This window comes from Lithobates pipiens, unplaced genomic scaffold (assembly GCF_037356315.1).
Source record: "Lithobates pipiens isolate NorthernLeopardFrog02 unplaced genomic scaffold, aLitPip1_a1.2 Scaffold_28, whole genome shotgun sequence".
Taxonomy (NCBI): Eukaryota; Metazoa; Chordata; class Amphibia; order Anura; family Ranidae; genus Lithobates; species Lithobates pipiens.
The window spans coordinates 95791143-95805979 of NW_027507789.1; the positions used below are offsets into that span (position 1 = coordinate 95791143).

A 14837-nucleotide genomic window follows, 5' to 3' on the forward strand; every position below is an offset into this window, starting at 1 on the left:
TCTATACCACCGTGAGATCAATTTGTAATTCTTCTCCTGAGTGAATCCTGATCTGGACGATTGGTGGGTAAGTACGAAGGCTGTTTTTCCATTGTGTTGGGGTAAATCTCCACACCAATGTCACTAGACCATTTGTGCGTGTATGTCGGAAGAGTGGTGTAGGTGTAAGTTTTAATATCTTTGTAGAGAAGAGAAAGGGTATGTTTATGGGTGTGCGGGAGGGTGCAGAGTTCCTCAAACATGGTGAGCGGTCTGTGGATATGACCCGATGTGTGTAACGACCTACAAAATTGGTTTAGGGATTGCATGCAAAGCCAGTCCAAGCTAGTCGAGGACAGTGGGGTTGATGGTGCTCTCAATTGTCCCGTGGAAGGGTGAACAAATTGATTAGCTGTAGGCCAGTCCTCACTTCGGTATGTCCAAACATGTGTTCCAGAGATGTAGTTGGGCAGGTGCGCGTTATCAAAGAGGGGGGAGAGAGGACTGGGCCAACCCCAGCTTTAATTACCATCTATGCTTATTTGCTACCCACCCTGACCTTGGCCTGTCTGCTAGACTTTCTGTTGTCTCCTGCTGCTTGTACTCTGCACCCGTATGTGGTCTCCGCATCCTCAGCTGGGCTTACCTGGGGGCAATGACCTAGTTCCAGCTTGCGGCAAGTCCACCCCCACCATCAGGGGCTTTGGTGCAGAAGCAGGCTGGAGCTTAGACTCCACGCCCTGGGGGACCCTGAGTTGGTGATCTACAAGGGCTCACTACTAGAGACGCTTGACATACACTTTATAAGCTGGTAGACCTGCCACATCCAAAAGATGCCACTGTTGACCCTCATAAAATTGCTAGCTGTCTGGTGTAATGTTGATCCAACGTTATTAATATATCCTAAACCACCAATTGCAGTAAGTAAAAGCAAGGGGAAAATCCGAAGGTACAAAATCAGCATGAAAGCCAGTAAACTAGCATTTTCAGAATATGGCAGCCTCTAAGTTTTGCTTAGCACACGTTTCCTTGACGCATTTGTGAAGCCTGCTTACAAAAAAAAAAAAAAACACGTTGGCAGCAGGTCTCAGAGCAGTTTACGGATTCCCCCTTAAAGACTCACTTCTCTCCACTGACTGCAATGGCTTCCTTCAACCCTAAGCCATTCTCTCCTATGGCTAGAAGGTTGTGAATTTGGCAGCCGTGGAGCGTGGTTAGCAGTGTAAAAACGAGCACTAATAGGTGAATTATATGTCTTAACCTCAGCTCTCGGTCACTGGATATTTTTAATGGTAAAGACTGCATAGAAAACATCTTTAAAGCTGGTCTGCAGCCAAATGAATACAATTATATTTAGAAATCTGATCTGCAATTATGTTGTGAATGTTTATTATCTTTGAATTCTAAGGCTTGGTATTTGAAATACCAAGAAAAAGTGTTGGCCTATGCAGAGTAGCAGGCGAATATCTGTGTTCGAAGACCCTGCGAGTCTGTAGCCACAAAAATACCTCCTTCACAGACCATACAATTAGTCAGGGTGGATAAAAATCAATGATTAAAAAAAAAAAAAAAAAAAGTATTTTTTTTATTCAAATCTGATTTCTTATCAAATTTCTTATCAAATTTATTTAACCACCTGACATTCACGCTATGGCCGAATAACGGCCACAGCACGGACCTGAATTCCTGGCCTCCTCTGTGCACGCTCCGTGCAGGAGAGCCCTGTAGGGCGCACTGTGATCACCGAGTCAATGAAGACTCAGGTGATCACGTATGTCCTGGTCCCTTACCATGTGATCAGCTGTCAGCCAATGACACGATCAAAACAAAAGCTTGGTGATCTTTATATTTTTCTCCTCACACTGACAGCAGAGGAGGAGGAAAAAAAAAAAAAAAGGGACATTGGTCCCGAAAAGGAAGAGGCAATAATGCGTCATTTATGCCATCTAACAGTGCCCACAAGTGCCACCTATCAATGCCCAGTGGTGCCAATTAGTGCCACCTAGACATGCTGCCTATCAGTGTAACCGATCAGTGCCCATCACTGCCACCCAGTGTCGCCTCATCAGCATACATCAATGAAAATTACCCATTATAAAATTTTAAAACTTTTTTTTTTAACTCGTTTTTTATTTTTATTTTATTTTAAAAACCAAGAAAGAAAAAAAAAAGAAAAAAAAATAAAAAAAAATAAATCGCACAGATGATCAAATACCACCAAAAGAAAGCTCTATTTGGGGGACAAATTATAAAAATGTAATTTGGATACAGTGCTGTATGACCGCGCAATTGTCATTCAAAGTACGACAGCGCTGAAAGCTGAAAATTGCTCTGGATAGGAGGGGGGTTTAAGTGTCCAGTAAGCAAGTGGTTAAATAAAATGCTTTTGGAGTAAAAATCTATCTAAAAAGATAGTTTTCTATTTAAGATGCATTAATAATTTAGTTTATTCAGCATGAAATGGAGCTTAGTTATGTAGCATGAGGCTGTATATTCTGCAATATTTACATTTTTGGTAAACTCAATCAATGAATCCAAGCTCTGCAAGCTGAGATAACATGCACTGCATTGATGCATTCACACAATTTCACAGTAGCCATGAGATAAAACAGTTTAGGAATATTCCTTTATCCCATCGGTTTGCAAATCTATGTACACTGCAAATTGTACGATTGGATCGGTTCTATCGCTGTTTTACGAACCTGACAGCTTATACTAAATAGGGAACCTTAATTTTGTTTGCAAATATTAAAGATTTTAACTATCAGCAAGAATAAGTCCTTACATCTAGAGCACCTGTCATTGCAGATCCATCATGGCAGCAACTGTTAGCGGGCATCTACTCACCTGTTGCTGCCATGTCCCTTACCTTGTTGTGTCACTGCTGCATCACCAGCCGTACCATTAAAGTGAATGGGACTGTCGGTTAGTCAACAGCAGGTCAGAGATGACAGTTGCTCTTTAAAAATGATGATTTAAAATAGAGTTGTTTTAAATCAAGCCTTTTAACTAGTGATTTAAATCGTGATTTAAATGGACATGATTTAAATCAAATCCACCCTGCAATTTGTAGACTTCTACCCTAGACCAGTGCTTGTGTGACTTTGCTTCCAAACAGCTTGGCAGGGGCCAATACTTAGGCCGGTTTCACACATATACGGCCGCGGGTTGGTGCCTGGGGTCCATTGCGCCCATTTTCACTGGTTCCAGTGTGAATCAGGTCCGAATTTTTGCCTGAATTCACACCTGAATTGGCCCCAAACCTGTGTGAACCGACTCCATGTGTCATTCGAATTGGAGGAGGAAAAACCCACATCCAATTTGCATATACATGAACCCAGCCTAAAACAGAATTTAAAATCAGTAAAATATAATAAATTAAAGATGAACACCAGGCTAAATAAATATTGTCTAAATACAAGAGACACGTGCATTCTGTCTTGAATCTGTCATTTGTGCATTTCTTCCAAATATCTACCATAATCCAGCATGGACAACTCCTGTATTTTGCCCCTGTGCAAGAATTTCCTGTAATAACGACCAGTTACTGCTGCTCTCTCATTAAGCAGGGTGACTGGTCTTGTATCCACCCACCTGTAGTTTTCTGTAGGCAGCCTGTACAATTCAGGGGTGTCCAAACTGCAGCCCAAGACAGCCATGAATGCAGCCCAATACAAAATCATAAACTTACATTTCCCACCCATGCTGTAGCCGACAAACGGCTACAGCATGGGCTTGCAGTTCTAGGATGACTTACATGGACGTTACCTCATGTGCGTGCCTCCCAAGCACCCCCTGGGCTAGGAGGAAGTTATACAATGCTGCTACCAAATTACCTAACTATAACTAGCTGGGGCAGAGCCAATCACTTGGATTTCACTCTGATTACATTCCAGTTCCAAGCAATTAGCTCTGCCTCTGGCTAGTTATGGGTTGTATTACTTGTATTGTATGTATTACTTCCTCCCAGTCTGGTCGCCATGGTTACCTATTGTTTACTATATAAACCAAGAGCTTGTCACTCGGATTCCTACCCTGAAGCCACGTGGGTTAGTGGTGTAACACGCAGGGTGGATCTATGTAACATTACTTCTTGGAAAATAAGTGGCGAGTCTAATGCCATTCGTTTAAAGGGGATCTGCTGATGCTCAAAAGCCCAGTGGATGAATGGAGTAATCAATGTCCTGTTCATTTGCATAGGTCCAGGATCCAGGTGAGCGGGCATTCCTATTGGTGGTGGAGCAGTATAATTTATGGTGGAGCACGTAATTAAAGACCAATCTTCACATGATGAATGGATATATAATCACAACGGACTCTTATTGATTTAATACATTATAGAATATATCCACTTTGGGACTGATTGTAGCGTCTAATATTAATTTGCTTATATTTCTGTCAATATACCAAATAATCATCTTAAGTACATAAAGAATTATATATATATGTGTGTATGTGTATGTGTATGTGTATACGTGTGTGTGCGTGTACGTGTGTGTGTGTACGTGTGTGTGTGTACGTTTGTGTGTGTACGTGTGTGTGTGTATGTACGCGTGTGTGTGTACGCGTGTGTGTGTACGTGTGTGTGTGTACGTGTGTGTGTGTACGTGTGTGTGTGTACGTGTGTGTGTGTACGTGTGTGTGTGTACGTGTGTGTGTGTACGTGTGTGTGTGTACGTGTGTGTGTGTACGTGTACGTGTACGTGTGTGTATATACGCGCACACACACACTTTATGTGCTTAAGATGATTTGGTTCACAATATTGAGTAGCGCAACACTGTTTATCCTTTTTGTTAATGTATTTTGAGTGTGGCCCAAGACAATTCCTCTTCTTCCAATGTCACCCAAGAAGGTCAAAAGGTTGCACACCTCTGCTGTAGAGGAAGACCTGCTGAGTCCCTCCCACAACTCTGTTCTTTGCAGGAGCTATGTGCAGCATAGCGAGGATGTCACCATTACATGTACGCATAGGAATTTTGTGCGCAGAAAGTGAATTTAAAGCATTTGTGGCCATTGAGATTTAAATAAAAAAGTTTACCAAAAGTGCACCATGTTCAGTCTTAGAACAGGGATGACATTTTTTTAAGAACAAACAAAGCCCTGTGATCTATATGGTTACAGTTAAGCTTTAATCTATAAAACAGTAAACACGTGAAACAATAATAGACATTTATACATTGGTTAGATAAGCAGCTCATAACACTTCTATTAGTCTTGAATCAGTTGCAGGGTACAAGAAATCTGGCATACCTGAGTGCAGCCCTTGAGGGACAGACACCGCAGCCCCCCGCAGCCCTTTACCAGAGCCTGGATCCCGTCCTTGCTGATCTGATCACACCATGAGATGTTCAGTTGCTCCAGGAGGGGGCAGCCCTCACTGTCATGCAACAGAAAAGGGATGTTGATTAGAAACCATTCCATTCCATTTATCACACACACACACACACACACACACACACACATTCCGGCTATTGTTTGTAGGGCATTTGGTAAAAACAAGGTCTGGGTCTTACAAAGTTATTATGACTCAAATTATTTAACCTACAAATACTAACAAATGTGTTCTTTTTATGAAAACCCACAATAAGAGAAATAAAGAAGCTGGACCTCCATCTGAAAATGCATATTGACTGTATCACTCTAGTTTCACTACATTTGAATCACATGCGGCCATAAAACTCAGAACACCTGATCTGTGTACTCGTTCTATCTCAGTGACTCAAACTAGTGAAGTAATCCGCAGAATAACTGGGTAAGTAGCATTCTCAGGAGGCCCTCAATGGTAGCCCACAGTAAGGGAAAAAAACTATTTGAACCCTTGCCAATTTTGTACGTTTGCCAACTGACAAATAATCAGTCTATAATTTTAATAGTAGGTTTATTTTAACAGAGAGAGACAGAATAACAAAAATATCCAGAAAAACAAATTTCAGAAAATTTTAATTCATTTGCATTTGAATGAGTGAAATAAGTATTTGACCCCTATCAATCGGCAAGATTTCTGGCTCCCAGATGTATTCTATACAGGCAATGAGCTGAAATTAGGAGCACTCTCTTAAAAGGGAGTGCTCTATTCTCAGCTTGTTAACTGTATAAAAGACAACTGTTCAAAAAAGCAATACAATCAGATTCCAATCTCTCCACCATGGCAAAGACCAAAGAACTGTCCAAGGATGTCAGGGACAAGATTGTAGACCTACACAAGGCTGGAATGGACTACAAGGCCATCGCCAAGCAGCTTGGCGAGAGGGTGACAACAGTTGGTGAGATTATTTGTAAATGAAAGAAACACATAACTGTCAATCTCCCTCGGTCTTGGGCTCTATGCAAGATCTCACCTCGTGGAGTTTCAATTATCATGAGAACAGTGGGGAATCAGCCCAGAACTACACGGGAGAATCTTGTCAATGATCTCAAAGCAGCTGGGACCGTAGTCACCAAGACAACAATTGGTAACACACTACTCCGTAAATCCTGCAGCGCCCGCAAGGTCCCCCTGCTCAAGAAAGCACATGTACAGGCCCGTCTGAAGTTTGTTAATGAACATATGAATGATTTAGAGGACAAGTGGGTGAAAGTGTTGTGGTCAGATGAGACCAAAAGCTTGCTCTTTGGCATCACCTCAACTGGCTGTGTTTGGAGGAGGAGGAATAACCCCAAGAACACCATCAAACAGGGAGACGGAAAAATCATGCTTTTAGGGTGTTTTTCTGCTAAAAGTCCAGGACAACTTCAAAAAGGGACGATGGATAGGGCCATGTACCATCAAATCTTGGTTGAGAACTCCTTTCCTCAACAAGGACATTGTAAATGGGTTTTAGATGGGTATTCCAGCATGACAATGACCCAAAACACACAGCCAAGGCAACAAAGGCGTGGCCCAAGTAGAAGCACGTTAAAGGTCCTGGAAGGGCCTAGCCAGTCTCCAGATATTAATCCCATAAAAATATGTGGAGGGAGCTGAAGGTTCTAGTTACCAAACGTCAGCCTTGAAACCTTAACTTGGAGAGGATCTGCAAAGAGGGGTAGGACAAAATCCCTCCAGAGTTGTTTGCAAACCTGGTGACCAGGCACAAGAAACATCTGACCTCTGATTGCCACAAAGTACGGAGTCATGTTTTGCGAAGGGGTCAAATACTTATTTCACTCATTAAAATGCAAATACATTTTTAACTTTTTTTTTAAATGCATTTTTCTGGATATTTTTGTTATTATTCTGTCTCTCACTGTTAAAATAAAACCGACCATTAAAATTATAGACTGATCATTTCTTTGTCAGTTGGCAAATGTACAAAATCAGCAGGGGATCAAATACTTTTTTCCCGTCACTTGTACATAGACCTCTCACTACAAGTTTCCTTTAGGCTGCATTCACATCTGAGCAATGCAGGGGCATAGAGTTTTTTGCGGGGGGTTTTTTGTACTTTTTGGCACGACATCTAGGTGAATGGACTTCCCTATGCTTAAAAGAAGCCCTAAAAGTAGCTGCTGTGCTTTGGCACATTTTTGAATAGCATGATTTTGCTTGCTTTTGGGGCATTTTGTTGTGCAACAAATCACCCGTTTCTTTAGTGGCACCCATTATTATTATTAGAATGGCACCCAAATATGTGTTCTGAGTTTTTAGTGCATTCTGTAACATGGGCAGAATCGCATTCCGATGTGAACAGGGCCCTTAAGGTAACTATGAGCACCAGATTATCTGCCAGCTTGCCACTAAAAAAATGGAAAGAGTAAATTTAATAGAATAGAGTGTACATCCTTGTGGTCATATGTGAAGGACCCAGATATTTGGTTCTTGGGCTAAGCTTCTAGAATATGTTCTACACAAGAAGCGAATGTGAAATTGTGAAAAAGCATTCAAAAGCAATATGGGAAACTTATATCAAACTGACAGTTTACAGGTCCGAAATCCCAGCTCACTGCCTTCCATGCACTTCCCTTTCTTTACTTGTGCATACTATGAGTATTGCAGCACATCTGGCACTTTTTTTACAACTCAATTTGGATTTGTTTATTTAAAATACCACACCACAACTGCAAGCCAAGCATTTGGTGCACGCTTGCTTGGTGTATGGATGTATTGACTTCTATGGGCAAGTTTGAAAGCCTGTCAAACCCGACAAGCCATGTTAAATTAGCTGTGGCTACAAAATATCACTATTGTGGTATGTGTAAAAGCCCCTCTGGCCGCAGGTTATTTTTTTTAGAGGGGGTGGTAAAACTGTGCCTGTTTTTTACCTTCTCCCTGACACCTGCATAAACAAAGCATTAAAAAGTGTTAAACTAAATTTTTATTTCTTGCAGATTATTATTCCTTATCTGTGGTCGCTGCTTTGTTTTCTTATTTTTTCTCCTTTATTTTGAGCTGGTGAGCCTGCTAGTAGCACATGTCCTGCCCTGAGATGACAAGACTCACTGTACTGTACTTATAGTGAAGCAGCATTGTGACCCTAGATAGAACAAGAAGTTGGTTAGAACTAGAGAACACCCCCACTATGTGAGTCTATAACGTAGGAGGGAGGTGTTTGGTAGTCCACAAAAGTGAATTGGGCAAGGTTGATCGTACTAGCTGAGATTTCAGTGCAGAACAGGCAGAAAGCACAGGGAGTTAGCTGCTCACTGCACTTCTAGAAGAATCAACAAATTTTTTCTACTTTTATATAGGGAAAAAACACAGGGATATGTGCATGTATTGGAGATTCGTACTGAATAGGTTTTCTTTTTATTTTACCTATACATATAGGTTTTATGCAATTACTGTAAGTGCATGTCCAGCCAGTTTTGCATATTTTTGGCTAGAGTAGGAAGGGTTAGTGACCTTTATCAGATTTTTACTGTTATCCGGGGCTCACTTCCTGCTCTCCTGACAATGTTTTACCAGATAGGAAGTGCAGAGAACTTTCCAAAGGCAACAGAGACAGAAAAAAAAAATTTTTTTTTAGATTTACCGGTAACTCTCTTTCTAGTCATCCAGGACAGCACATCTGAGGCAGGAAACACAAAAATTCCAGGAAGGACAGGCATCCCCACTCTTCAGTATAACATACAAGTATCTCCTCGGAACACTTCTGAAACACAAAACACAGTCATCCACTATTATAACAGCCTTTTAGGGAGGAAATCCCTGCTGTCCTGCACAACTCCTAGAAACAGTGTTATCGGTAAGTCTAACTCAGTTTTTTTTCCAGGCATCTGTACAGGACAGCACAGGAGAGGATCAGCAAAAACTTACCATATTGGGGTGGGGGGGGTGTGGAATAACTGCCTAAAGCACTTTCCCCCCAAACGCCTGATCTTGTGCTGAGAGAAGGATAACCTGTAATGTTTTATGAAAGTCCAGTAGCTGGACCATGTTGCTGCTCGACAGATCTGCTCTGCTGTGGCCCCAGCTCACTGTGACCATGAAGCGGACAGTGCCCGCCTAGAGTGAGTTATGAGGGGGAAAAAAAGGGCATACCTTATTTGAGACTTTGCAAGATTTCACGATCGCCTGCTTAATCCAGTGGGCGACCGTATTCTTTGAGGTTTGCAACCCTACCCTGTTACCAGAATGTAAAATGAATAGGGCATTCGTTTTCCTCATGCCACTGGCTACCTCTGGATACTGCAGGAGACAAGCCCTCAAATCCAGGTGGTGGAGCTCTTCCTCTTTTGGATTTGCTGGGGGCACACAGAAGGGGGGCAGGATGATTTCCTGCGACCTGTGGTACTTCAAAGACACCTTCGGCAATAACCCCAGATCAGTGCGCATCCCCAGTCTATCCTCAAAGATTTATAGGTAGGGCTCTTTTAAGGAGAAGTATGGGTTTTTTTTTTTTTCCCTAATCATAGTTACCTAGGTGGATGCAGCATCCGTCCCCCAGTGACTCTGCACTGAGAACCAAGGCATCAAACACTGAGGATTGGCTTGGTTCTCTCGGCTCCCGAGAGGGGAGCTGATGACTGTCAATTTGTCAGCTTTCCTGCTCTGCTCCTCCACACTCACTGGAGCGCTGAGCTGTGGAGGGGCAGGGATTGGCTGTCTCAGCGGATCCAGATTTCCAAAGTCGGGATGACGCGGTGCCTGGACTGAACTTAGTGACGTCAGCAGAGAGTGCACTTCAGACCGTTCTCTGCTGAAAACGGGTCACAGGAGTGCAAAACGAATTACACCCCTGTGACCCTTAGGAGAAGCCCAGCCAAACAGGCTGGACTTCTCCTTGAATAGAAAGCTTACAGATCACGAATGTGCCTGGCTGTAGCGATAGCTACCTGAAAAGCCACTTTGAGAGTAAGGCTGCGTTCACACTTATGCAAATTGGATGTTGGTTTCTCCGCATCCAATTCGCATTGACAGAAGAGTGTGACTGGCTCTCAATGGAGCTGATTCACACAGCTCCAGGGAGGCTTTGGAGCGCACTGTGCATCTTTGGCTCCATTTCAGGTCCCAATTCAAGCAAAAATTTGGACTCGATTCAGGCCCAGAAACGGTGAAAGGGGGTGGACGCACCAGAAACCCTGCTGCGAGCCGTGGCCGCAGGACATTGTGAACCCAGCCTCAGCCACTTCAATTACATATCTGACCGCTTAATCCATCCCTGCAATGGAACGAGAGGTCCCATTTGGGCAAAACCTTTAAAGGCACAGGCCTAACCCTAGAAAACTCCTTAAAGAACCTACTAACCAGCAGATCTGTTGCCAAGGGTTGCGCCAAAAAAATAAAACAAAAACGAAGGTTGCCACTTGTACTTTTAGCGTACTAATGGCTAAACCCCGGTCCGCTTCACCCTGTAAAAACTCCAGGATGGCCGGAATACCCATTGACACCTTCCTTGTGTCTAGCAAAGAACAAAAAAAAAATTCCAGCACTTAAAATAAAAGGCCTGTGTAACTTTCTATTCACTAGATAGCATTGTGCTCATGACCCTATCCGAAAGCCCCTAAGACTTCAGGATACTTTACTCAGATACCAGGCTGCCAGCTTTACATTTTGAATTTTCAGAAAACATACTGGGCCCTGGGATAATGCATCGTCCCTCTGCAGAAGCATGAGGGGAGGTTCCTTCGGCAAAGCAGAGTGGAAAACCAAAAACACTGTTGAGCCAATATGGCACTACTAACATCATTGAAGTGTTCTAAGCAAATTTTCTTAAAACCAGGGGAATGAGCTTGAATGGGGGAAAGACATAGCACAGATGGAACACCCAGTCAGACAAAGCATCCACCTCTTTGGCAAACTTGTCCCTTTCTAACGCAAAGTATGTTGGAACTGTGGTATTCAACTTGTTGGCAAAAAATTCCACCTGCGGAAGGCCCCCCCGTCGTGATTATCTGAAAATCCTCCCGATTCAGAGATCATTCTGACTCGCGATCCTGATGGTGACTCAGATAATCTGTCAGATGGTTGTCCATCCCTTTGAATGGACTGCTGAAATTGACCCCAGGTTGATCTCGGCCCAAGCAAAAATCATGCTTGCCAAGTGCATTAGGGATGGACATGTCACCCCGTTTGTTCATGTAGAAGACCGCCACCACACTGCCAGAAAGGATCTGGATGTGGTAACCCCTTACCTCCTTGCTCTCAGGGCTTCCTAAATAGCCTTTAATTCTCTCCAATTGGCCTACCTTTGAGATTTCTCCCTGGACCAGGACCCCATGGGCCACTTTAGACTCCCAGGGGGCCCCCATGCCCAAGTTAGGGACCTCTTTGCCCTTTGGGATAAACAGAAGGTCTTGCCCAAGGCTTGTTGACTTCTGTCCCCATTTTTTAGAATGTTGGCCTGGAGACATCTGAAATGGGCCTTGCCCAATCCCTTGTCGGGATTGTCGCTGTCAGGAGGCCTAACCCCAACATGCCTGTTCCGATATAAAGCGGAAGGTTGCTCTGAAGGTAAGCAGCCGTTTCCACTGCCTTCCTCATCTCTGGAGGTACACTTTCTGTGTTATGGAATTCACACTTAATCCTAAGTAGCACAGATCTTCAGAAGGGGTCAGATTTGATTTTACTTTTTGTGAGCAACCCCAGGTCTTCTAGAAAAGGGACTGCCATTCACAAATCCATTTGCAGCTGAACCTTACTGGGGCAAAGAATAAAAGGTCATCCAAGTATGAGACAGCCAAGTAGGGGACGACCAAGATTCCTTTCAACCTCAGCAGGGCTAGTAACAAGGACTTTCGTAAAAATCCTCGGGGGATGAAGAAAGGCCAAATGCTCAGAACTGAAGGTGGCGAACAGTTTTCCCCCACCTGATTGCAACCCTCAAGAACTTTTGCGAATCCTCGTGAATTGGGATATGCAAGTATGCGTCCCTTGAACTGAGGGAGGACAAAGCAGTTTGGAGGCAAAAATCGTTTTTGTTATGAAGATTGTTTCCATCCGAAACTTCTTGTAAGCCACCCCTTGGTTTTAAGCTCAGGGTCAGGCGGAACTTGCCTGAGGGTATTCGGACAACAAAGATGTGTGAATAGAACCCTTGATTTATCTCCTGCAGTGGGACAGGGACAAGCACCTGCTGGTCTATCAAGTGGCCTGAGACAAGAGGGCTGAAGCCTTCTGAAGGTCCCTGGGAGGGAAGATTACAAAGGTTCTTTAGGGCAGACTGCCGCTGAACTGTAACCGATAACCCTCCTCGATGATCCCAAGGATGAAAACATTTGGGGCAATCTTTTTCCACCTCAGAAGGAAGAGCCCCAGTCTTCCTGCCACTGGAACATTGTTTGATTGTTTTTTGAAGAGGAAAAAAAAAAACCTCCTTTTTACTTCCCCTTTCCCCACAGTTTCCTTGAAGCTGGCTGTTTAGAAGCCTGCCAATAGGCCCTTTAAGAGCATTTTTGATCGGGATGGATTTCTTTTTACCAGCTGTTTGGTCCAAAACTTTTTCTGAATCTGGACCAAACAAAAAATCTCCTTCAAAAGGGATGCCGCAAGAGTTCACCAAGGCTGCTACTTCAGGCAAAAATTTAACAGACTCGACCGAGGCGTCTGCAATCACCAGTTTAAGGTTGGCCATGATCATGTCCCATGACCGTTTAAGCAACACCTCCATCCTTTTATCCCATGGGCTCTCTTAAAATCCCCATGTCTTCAAACGCATGGTCCATTGATTTAGAGACTTGCGAGAAAGCCACATCTAGTTCAGGGACCGTATTCCATAAACAAGCGGGATCCTCACTAAAAAGGAAACCTCCTCTTGAGGCTTTTGGGGAGACATTTTTTTATCAAGATCCACCTATTCTTTCCTGATGGATTCTGATAACGTACAGGGAATATCTTGCCCTTACCTTCCTTCAAGGACTGGTACATTTGATCATGCAGAGACAGGGAAACCTGCTCCTTGATCTTCAGCAATTCATAAATCAGGCCTAAAAGCATAGACTTAATTGCAGACATTTCTTTTTTAATGCCTGAAATCAAATTCTTGCAGACCCCTGCTGACTTTTTGCATACCAGTTTGTCAATACATAACCTGCAAAGCAGCTTGTTCCAGTCCTCTTTAAACTTAACAGAACAGGCTAGGCATCTACCCCCCCCCCCCCCCCCCCCATATACACACACACACACACACTTGACTTTCGTGGGTCTTTGGGCTGAGCCTGTAAAAATGAGAAGAGGAAAGCACAAAAAAAAAAAAAACCCTGTCAGTGTGACCCACTCCACCAGGGGTGCACACCATCATCAAAACACCAATAACAAGGGGATGGAGCCTGAGCATATCCACTCCCAGGAAAACTCCCCTACCCCCCCATGCCAGGTAACATCAATCTCCTGTTGTCTTACTACCTGAGCTGGGCCATCACCACTGCCACATGTTTCTGCCAACGGTTCTGCGCCAGCATGCTTCTCCTCTTCCTGCAGCATCTTGACTCCCGGCAGCCTCTTCCAGCTGTGGCCATCATTCACGCTCCCCGCAAGACCCGGAAGTGATACAATAGAAGCCCCACCCCCTCCTCCTGCGCTCCTTGGGTGGGAACTCTGAGCCAGCACCTGCCCACCACCTGCTCTCCCCAGCCCAGCTCCAGCTTCTGGTTCAGCTCCACCGAGGGAGACTTGCGGTGGACATACAAGCCAACCTTGGGCTGTACGGAGGAAAAAGGCGCTGGAATGCAGCCTCTCGTCGTGTCCCAGGGTCTTGTTGACCCCTCTCCTGCATTCACAGGTATCTGCCTCCCGCCTCCCCCCAAAAAGCGCTCCTCGCTCTGGGGACAGGAGTAAAGTTCTAACACAATCTCCTCCTCTGGTGAAGGAAACAAAATACTTTAGAGTGGTGACGCCTGGCCTCTCTAAGTGCTTCCTGGAATTTCTGCATTTCCAGAGGCGGAGCCTGTGTCTCCTGCGCTGTCCTGGACAGGCAACTGGAGAAAAATACTTTTTAGTGGGGGGAAGTCAAGAACCACTGTCAGATTTTTATTTCTGCCTCTGTCCCTAAAGCATATTTTTCTTCATTTGCTGTCTAGTGAAACCATTGTCAGAAGCTGAGGGGAAATTTCTCTAAAGAAACCCAGGATCGCAATAAAAACGTAGAAGGAGTTTGAATACTTCCACATGCTATCCAAAAAGTGAGAAGAAAAAAAAAACGTTTTGGCTGCCCATAAACTTTAAAAATCGGGAGTTCCGCCATTTTATTTTTTTTTCTAAAAGTCAGCAGCTACAAATTCTGCAGCTGCTAACTTTTAAGATATCGATACTCACCTGTCCAGCGCGCCCACGATGTCGGCACCCGAAGCCGATCTATCGCTCGGCTCACAGGTGCTGCTGCTGCCGCCATCTTTGCCTTGCGGCTTCACTATCCAGTTCCCTACTGCTAATGCACGAGTCAGGCTGCACAATACGGACAGTCCTTGCTGTCTCTGGGACCTGTGTGTTTCCCAGCAGACA

General features: G+C 44.0%; 1 protein-coding gene across 3 annotated transcripts in view; it reads right to left on the minus strand.

Moving 5' to 3' along the window:
* FBXL20 (F-box and leucine rich repeat protein 20) overlaps positions 1-14837 on the minus strand; it is a 694061-nt gene that overhangs the window by 472230 nt on the left and 206994 nt on the right. For all 3 annotated transcript variants that reach the window (XM_077459474.1, XM_077459476.1, XM_077459475.1), the window contains one exon: positions 5231-5357. In XM_077459474.1, the coding sequence (XP_077315600.1) occupies positions 5231-5357 (127 nt within the window). The remainder of the gene's footprint in view (positions 1-5230; positions 5358-14837) is intronic.